A 9,161-nucleotide genomic window follows, 5' to 3' on the forward strand; every position below is an offset into this window, starting at 1 on the left:
AAGCCTGTTCACGAGTCAGCTCGCGAACCTAAACGAGCCAAATACTACTATGCTCAAACTCGGCTCGTTTATTAAACGAGCCTAAAAAGTGAGGTCGTGCTCGACTCGTTTAGAAAACGAGCCGAGTCCCGATTGAGCTTTTATCGAGCCGAGTTTTAAATAGCTCACGAACAGTTTGATTCTTTTACACCCCTACTCTCAAATATTTGAATATACCTCTTATTTTGTTAGGTACAAAATATTTAACAGAGTCTAGCCTTTAATAATGTGTGTACGCATATATTATACCTAACAAATTTTAAAAAAGGAAACAAAGTTTTAAAACCAAAGTCAACATTGAATTTGAAAATTCAAAATAAATACAACATGAATATTGTTCAAATTTAAGCACTATGAGATACTGTTGTTTTCACATATTACTTTTTTTTTTTTTTTTCGTTGGTGTTGTAGTTACAGGTAACTAATTTCATTCAACTACGTAGTTGAATGTTTAAGACAACTTTCTAACTGATTAGTGATTTTAATGTTCAAGCTGTGTTGTTGATTAATTAGTTTTAGGTTTTCTTCAAAAACAGTGATTTGGAAAGTTCGAGTGCCCAGGTAGAGAGATAAAGGTAAAAACATAAAGCTTTCGGTCAGAAACTAACTTATTTGAAAGCGTATTGGCTACCAATTGTAAGACCTTTTTTTGAAGAATTTTCAGGATGTTGGAGTTTTCCCTTGTTTTGTCATCTAATCTTCTGGCGCTAAATTTTGATATTGTACATCATCAGGAAATAATGCTATATATCACATCAAATTCACAAAATAAAAATATCAAAACATGTTTTTTATTTTTTCGTTTTTTAGTTAACGGTATTCGATTTAAATCAAAAAAATCAATAAATCAAATTAATTCAGAAATTCATTTCGATTTTTTATTATTTTGATTCAATTCGATTTTTAATTTAAAAAATTTCTATTATTTCGATTCAATTTAATTTTAATCAAAAAAATAAAAAAAATCAAATTAAGCCGATTAGTGATAATAATATATTATTTTTAGTAATATAGAGATATTAGATCATAATTAAAGTTAAAATATTTCAATTAAATTTTAAAATACTAAAAATAAGGTGTGAAAAATAAAAAAATATCAAAAATTCAAATCGATCAAACCGAATCGAATCAAACTGAATTAGAGTGGTTCAATTTGATTCGGTTTCCGATCAAAATTGATTCGATTCGATTTTCATAAATACTAAAATTTTAATTTTTGATTTATTCAATTCGATTCGATTTTAAACTAAACCAACCGAATGCTCACCCTTGCTTCTCTGCTCCCGCCATGCCAGCCAAACTTCATCTCAACTACTTCTGCTTTTTTTTTTTTTTTTTTTTATTTAATATTTTTCTTTAGATTAGGGAAGGGTTCAACTTGAAATTCCCAGATTTAACAATATGCAGCTAGCGGTAGGCTAAGATCACACAGCTGAACCTAAACTAGCTTTTTGAAAGCACTTTCGATATTAGTCCATGGTGTAATGGGATTGAGGGGAGTCATCATACTTGTGGACCTTAATTTGTTTGGAGATCAAGCAGAATATTTCGCCTTTGTGAACAGATTTTTCATGCATTTGAATTTAAGAGCCTTCTAAATATTTTACATACAAAGGAAAAGACAAACATTTACTGACAACTTCAGATATTTAAGTTTTCTACATACTTGTATTTTACTCCATTTCAAGAACCAATGTGCCTAGCTAGGTAGGTTCTGGGTTTAGTGACTTATGCCATCCTAAATTTTTTCTGACTTCATTAATAAATTTCTCTCCTTCAAAAAAAAAAAAACTTTTATTTCCTTTAGACATTGATATTTAAATTAGTTAGATCACAATTAAATTAGAGGGATAATTTTGTGTGAAATCAATAAAAAAAAAACCTGTATTTATAAAATATTTTGTGTGAAAAAATATTTTAGAGGAAAATAATTTAATTTTTATTTTTTAATTATAAATTAAAATTAAAGGATATTAGTAAATTTATATATAACGGTGTATATAAAATCTTTAAAGTCTAGAAAATTACTTAATTTTTTTTAGTTATAAAAATATTTTCTATTTTCTAAGTTGAAAAAATATTTTGCAACAAATAACTTAGACTAAATTTTTTTAATCATATGATAAGGGAGTTCAAGATATGTATGTCTATAGATCAATTAAATACTTATGGAAGGGATATGCAAGTGTGGTTGCAAGGAAGAAAGACAATATATAAGACCTTTGTTAGATTTGAAATTATATTATTATTATTATTATTTTGGTTTCCTCTTCAATGAGATTGGCTTCGGCCAAGAAGAAGAAGATGCATTATAACAATTACCTAATTTGGAAAAACAAAGATATTGACCTAACATTTGTCTTGGTTCTTCTAAGCAGCAGGCAGCTGCCACCTTAATTTCGTAGAATCTTGTGAACTTGGGATACCATTAACTAATGGGAAAATCTTCACATTCATTACAATCTACTCAAGGATGGAGTAAACATTTCCAGATTGTTGTTTTCCTTTTTTTGACAAAAGTAATGTCAAATTCCTGACACATCCACAGACTTGCACATGACCATTTCATCCATTATTAGCATTCTTCTCAAAATGGAACAATGCCAAAAACGAATATCATTTAACATATTGATGTTCCTTGTGAACTTATGTAGTGCAAAAGATTACTAGCATAAAACAAACGGCTGTAAGTCCATTTTGATAACATATTAGGTTGTTTTATATCAATAACTACACCATAATTAAGGTACCAAGGAGAGGTTATTCGTTAAGAAAGTTAGCTTAATTCTGCATTTTTTTAAAAATAATACTTTCCATAATCTTTTCACTTATCAATCCTTCAGGAATGCTGACAATAACATCTTGAAGCACCATCTCGTTGATACTTGAGAAACTCGCGTGATGAACTTGAAAATCAAGTTCTCTGAGTGCATCCATCAATCTTGCAGCTGGGTAATTAACATCCAGGGACTGGACTCGGATCATGGCTTGTGATCCTACAATCTTTACGTCCACCGCCATTGACTTGTTAGCTCTATAACTTGAGGAAGGCATCAAAGGATCGATCATGCAATCGGTTGATTGATTTTCATAGACGTTTGCACTAATCATCTTTGATTTATTGGATTGTGTGTTCAGTTTGGCCTCCAAGTCGTCTACTTTGGCCTTGAGATCCTTGATGTAAGTGACTGCATCTGCAAGTAGAGATGCTTTATCCATCTTGGAAACATTAGGAACCACGGATCGGAGTGCATAGAATCGGTGATTAAGTCTCTCTCTGCGCTTCCTCTCCGCTTCGACATGGTGTAGAGGCAATTCTTTGACATTTGGTTTTCTTCCTCTTGTTTGGAACTGATTAGTATTTCCAGCAGCATAATTGCCCTCAGAATAAGGAGGTCCAGAATCAGAAGACGACCGGCCTTGACCAGAACCAGAAGGATCTCTCTTTATGTCCCCTTTGTGTTGCTTCCCTGGAGAGGTCTCCTTTTGAGGACTTGAAAACATTCCAATATGGAAAGTACTCCGGTCTGGAATTTGAAGGTGAGATTTACAACTGGGCTGCTTGGACAACAAGCAGGCGATGTCTGCTCCAAAAAGCGATTGGCACAGTTGCACCAAGCTCCAGTCTTCTTCGATCACAACAGAGGAGCCCAATTCAACAACTCCGCAAGAAGTTGAGACACAAGCCAAAGTCAGTATCCCGTGCAAACGAGCCTCCTTAACTCTTTCACACTCGTATAACTGTAGCTCGTGATCACCGGTTAACCAAATGAAACCTCCGGAATGAAATGCCTGCCCAAGAATTCCTTCTCCAATTGTGAATGATCGCGTTGATGATACGGTATAGAATAACTCACAGTTAGTATGGTCAACTTCTATCAATCTGTCCATGTCCATGGCATCACCCAAAGGAGCTAGGAACTCCATAGATAACTTTTTTTCCAGATTCAAACCGAATTTTTGTTGGATGTGCTTGTTATTTGGTTCGGTGACGAAGTCCTTGGAGCCATGGAAATTCCCATCAGCCCATGTTAAAACAAGGCGGTCACCGGCATCCTTGGAGGCTTGCCAGAAGATGGCGTAGACCCACCATCCAGCGCCGCTCTGGATGATGACATGGAGGCGTTGTTGGAGAGAGGGCGAGGATTCTTGACAAAATGAGAAAAGTGAGGATGGGGAAGATGGGGACATAATCTCTTCCATGGATATGCGTTTCTTGCAACGTGTTTTTTCAGTTTTTTTTTTTTTTCCTTGTTTCTGCTAAGTTGGATACAGAATTTTCCCAGCAAAAAAGTATTAAGATATATGGAGAGAGTTTTTTAATCTGCAGACATAAAGATAGATTGAGGGAGAGGGGTGAAGTAGGTGAAATATCTTAGCATGAGAAAATTCGGGCTACTTATTAAAAGACATTCATTTTGAGAAACCGCTTTTGTTGCAAGTCCATGATATAGCAACATTATCACGTGGGGTAGGGTAGGGAGGAATTTATAGAAATTATTAAATAGCATTTTGCCTCAAAATTAAACTTTTAAAATTTTATATAACTGAACGTTTAACTTGACTTTATTTTATTTCATGTATAAATTAAAGGGAAAATTATAAAAAGAAAAAAGAAAAACTTGGCTTGTTTCCTTTAATTGACTTTAAAAAATATAAGGACTAATTAGTTATTTTACTAAAACTCAAGAATCCTATAATATAACCATTATTTTAAAATATAACCATTTAATTCTTGAGTTAGTAATAGTTAATAGATTTTGTTAACTTTAAGTAAAAAGTCATAAATAATCTTGCACCACCTCCTATGTGATGCTACATAACAATCGCTCAAAATAGGTCATGATCTGTCACTACGAGATAGATTCACGTGAGAAGAATCTGATAAGTAGAAAATGCGGTCTAACCCGAGGGAAGGAAGGTCTAGGCGCCATAACACTCGGTTCATCGTCAAGACTCGTCCTTTCCTCAATAAGGCGAGCCTCAGCAAGAAGTTACCGTTAACAGGCACAATCTAGCGTATTTTTTTTTACATCTGTAATTGCGGGATTGCCAATTTATAAGCTGGCGATATCCCTTACCAAGGAACCGGCCATATTACCGTTGGGTAATTAGGAAAGGCTATATTTATCTCAACCCTCTTTCAAAATAAAAAGAGCAGAATCAGTGAGGAAAAGATATGGTATTCTCTCACACAAAATCTCTAAGCAAATCATTTCATTTACTCTCTTCTTCAGTATACTGACTTGAGCGTCGGAGTGGCTGCTGTAGGCATCCACCGCCATTTTGCATTCTCTTCTTTATAGGTCTATGCCCATCACAGTGCAATCTAAGAAAGTTTTATCAATAACAAATGAACAAGGTATTTCTTTCACATGTCGTATTCCAATGATAAGGAACGATGGATTACCTTCCTCAACAAAGTTTTAAGGAGACAAGAAGAAGACACAAGATAGTTTTTGCCAAGCTAGATTACAAGGTGATTTCTGCAAGACCATCCTGGCGCTGGTCCTACTAGAAAAGGCCACAAGACGGTTTCCGCTAGGCCAAGTCAGAAGGTAGGTTCTGTCAGACCATTCAGACATTAGTTGAAACAGCCGGGCCTAAACTGGCCCAAATAAATTTTGGACCCACTTTCCACTTGGCCCAAAATGGTTAACTCAAGTTATTTAGTAGTTTCGTACTAGCTATTATATACAATTCAATTTTTTTCAAATCTACCGATATGGAACGGAACAGCTGCCTGCCGCAAGCAAGCAACTGATCGTTACACTCGGTCCTACTAAATTTGCGACGTCTTCGTCACAACTGGATGGATACAATTGCTAAACCAGGACCGGACCCTTGGATATTGTGGTTCGCTAGTACCTTGGGCGGCTCCACCTCGTCTCTCACGGTTAGCCCTTTCCTCGCAAGCCCACTAGCTCAGCATAATTTGTCTGACCCAAGGTGACTCTGATACCAATTGAAACAGTCGGGCCCAAACTCTCCCAAATAACTTTTGGACCCACTTTTCACTTGGTCCAAAATGGTTAACCCAAGTTATTTAGTAGTTTCGTGCTAGCTATTATATACAATTCAATTTTTTTCAAATCTACCGATGTGGGATGGAACAGCTGCCTGCCGCAAGCAGGCAGCTGACTGTTACATTAGTCCTACTAAAAAAGGCCACAAGGCGATTTTCGCCAGGCCAAGTTAAAAGGCGGGTTCCGCTAGACCATTCAAGCTAAACAAGACCACAAGGCAGTTTTCCCAGGCCAGATCACAAGGTAGGTTTTGCCAGACCATTCGGGCGTTGGTCCCACTAAACAAGCCCACAACGCTGTTTCTGCTAGGCCAGGTCACAAAGCGATTTTCGCCAGATCACTCAGGCATTGAGCCCATTCGAAAAGGCCACAAAGTGCTTGTCACTAGGCCAGGTCACAAGACGCGTTCTGCCAGACCATCCGGGCATTGGTCCCACTAAACAAGACCACAAGGCGATTTATGCCACGCCAGGTCACAAGGCAGGTTTCACCAGACCATCTGGGTGTTGGTCCTACTAAACAACACCATAAGGCGGTTTTCGCCAGGCCAGGTCAGAAGGCGGGTTTTGCTAGACCATTTGAGCATTGGCCCACTAAAAAAAGACATAAGGCAATTTCCCCCAAGCCATGTCATAAGGCGTGTTCCGCTAGACCATCCGGGGCATTGGTCCCACTAAACAAGGCCACATGGCAATTTTCACCAAGCCAAGTCACAAGGTGGGTTCCGCCAAACCATTCAGTCATTGATCCCACTAAACAAGGCCATAAGGCAATTTTCGCTAGGCTAGATCACAAAGCAGTTTTTGCCAAATCACCGAGGTGTTAGTTCTACTAAAAAAGGCCATAAGAAGGTTTTCGCCAGACCAAGTCACAAGACAGGTTCCGCCAAACCATCTGGGCATTGGTCCCACTAAACAAGGCCACAAGACGGTTTCTGCAATGCCAGGTCACAAGGTAGGTTCCACCAAACTATTCCGGTGTTGGTCCTACTAAACAAAACCACAAGGTGGTTTCTGCATGGCCAGGTCACAAGGTGGTTTCTACCAGATCACCTAGGCATTGGTCCCACTAAACAAGGCCACAAGGCAGTTTTCACTAGGCTAAGTCACAAAGTGGGTTATGCTAGACCGTTTGAGCATTGGTCCCACTAAACAAGGCCACGACGCGGGTTTCGCCAGGCCACAAGCTAGGAGTTGGTCCCTTGATGAGTTGCAAAACTCACAATTTTGTTCTCATTTAATTCCTTGATTTTACTGTAATTTTGATATAAATATTTAATTTTAATTTGAATTTAATTTTGGATAGGTTTGTGAGCAGAAGTTGAGAAAAGGAAGAAAAAAGGCTGAATTAAAGGATTTTTTATACCGGGAGGCTACAACCTTGACCAAACCTGTAACCTGAGGCGATGGGGAGATAAGATAGATTTTGCCACCTAAGCAAGGATAAGATCAGTTTCAAGTGGAGTCAAATTGAATCAAACTCATTCAGATGAGGATAAAGATCATATGGGGATAGAGATAAGATTATAATAGAGATAACATAGGGATAATAGATTTTATTTTAAATTTTATCTTTTTATGCCTATATAAAGGCTCCTAGCATTCAACCTGGAGAAGCATATTCTACCTCCCACTCTCATTTCCTCTCTTGCTGCCCCCATCTTCTTCTCCATCTTATTCTCTTTTTCTTCTCCTTTTGCTTAGTTGTTATAATTTTATTATGGCAATGAGTGGCTAAACAATTTATTTTCAATTGAACGTTAATTTAAATTGAGGTTTGTTCAAGTTGAGAGGTTATGCACTACAATTCTTTTCATCTTATTTCTAATTTTTGTCAATTTCTGATTTCGAGGAACACAACCTCCATTGTTGTTTTTTTGAGAATTCAAGAGGCCTATTAAATCTCTTGGGAGAATAACTTATAGCTAATTAATCTAATTAAATCCATAATTATTTAATTGGATTAATAACAGGTAGTAATTAACATATTAGTTTATGTTAAGAAATTGGCAGATTTGATTTAAATAAAACATGTGTTTTTATTGATCAAGTTTGGATTCTTCTCTCTTAATGCAGTTGACTAATTAAATCTACACGTGTGTTGGGGTTGTTAGTTAACTAGGAATTAATTTAAGCGCGAAGCAGATTAATTTATTCATAAGGAAGAATTGGTGGGATTCGCGTGTTTGATCACTATAACTAAACAATAGATAATAATATGAAATACTTTTTTTCTAACCAATGAACAACTGCAAAATACCTCAATTTGATTACCTTTAGCTGAAAGTTTTAATTATTTATTTGTTTCACAATTTTCAATTACATTATTTATTTTTTTCTTTTAAGTTTATTTTTATTGGCTTGCCCAAGGCAAGACCCCTCTCATCAAAAAATTCTCTTCTTCTCACTTTTTAAATTGAACTATTCTTCTATTTTAAATTGGTCATCAAAATTAAACAAGATTAAGGTATATGTAGGATCAATACTCACTTATTATGTCTACAAGTTCTTGTCAATTGAGAAAAAGGGAGTAAATTTTAAATTGACGGATTCGAAACCTATTAAATTTTGGCGCCGTTGCCGGGGACCTCTAACAATTTGTTTTTGTTTTTATGACCAAATCTGAGAATAACATAAATCAGTTTGATCCAGAACTCGATAAGACTACAAAAAGGTTGAGAAAAGCAACCATGTTGCAAAAACAAGCCAATTCGAGAGCCTCTCAACCATCTGCCCAATCCCCTCTGCGCACCGAAGAGACCTCATCTTCAACACCAACTAAGCCTCCAATTGACACAAACCAAAGAGACAATATGGCCGTAGCTGCTGCCGCTGAAGAGCAACCCCTTTGCATCACATACTCAATACTAAATGCACCCTCGGAATTACGAACAGGTATGATTCATATGTTACCAAAATTCTAAGGCTTGGAGAATGAAGACCCTCATCGTCATCTAAAGGAGTTTTATGTGATTTGTTCAAGTATGAGACCATAAGGTATAACTGATGAACAAATAAGATTGGTAGCTTTTCCTTTCACTTTAATTGAATCTGCTAAGGATTGGCTCTACTATTTGCCCTCAGGTTCAATCACCAC

The 9,161-nt window shown here is 36.4% G+C and overlaps 1 protein-coding gene across 1 annotated transcript; it reads right to left on the bottom strand.

Moving 5' to 3' along the window:
- Window positions 1–2,708: 2,708 nt before the first annotated feature.
- LOC110611422 (transcription factor MYC3) lies at window positions 2,709–4,385 on the bottom strand. Its single transcript, XM_021751751.1, has one exon. It carries the CDS (start codon window positions 4,240–4,242, stop codon window positions 2,821–2,823), a length of 1,422 nt encoding a protein of 473 aa, XP_021607443.1. The 5' UTR covers window positions 4,243–4,385; the 3' UTR covers window positions 2,709–2,820.
- Between the last annotated feature and the right edge of the window lie 4,776 nt (window positions 4,386–9,161).

This window comes from Manihot esculenta, chromosome 1, assembly GCF_001659605.2.
Source record: "Manihot esculenta cultivar AM560-2 chromosome 1, M.esculenta_v8, whole genome shotgun sequence".
In the NCBI taxonomy this organism is placed as follows: domain Eukaryota; kingdom Viridiplantae; phylum Streptophyta; class Magnoliopsida; order Malpighiales; family Euphorbiaceae; genus Manihot; species Manihot esculenta.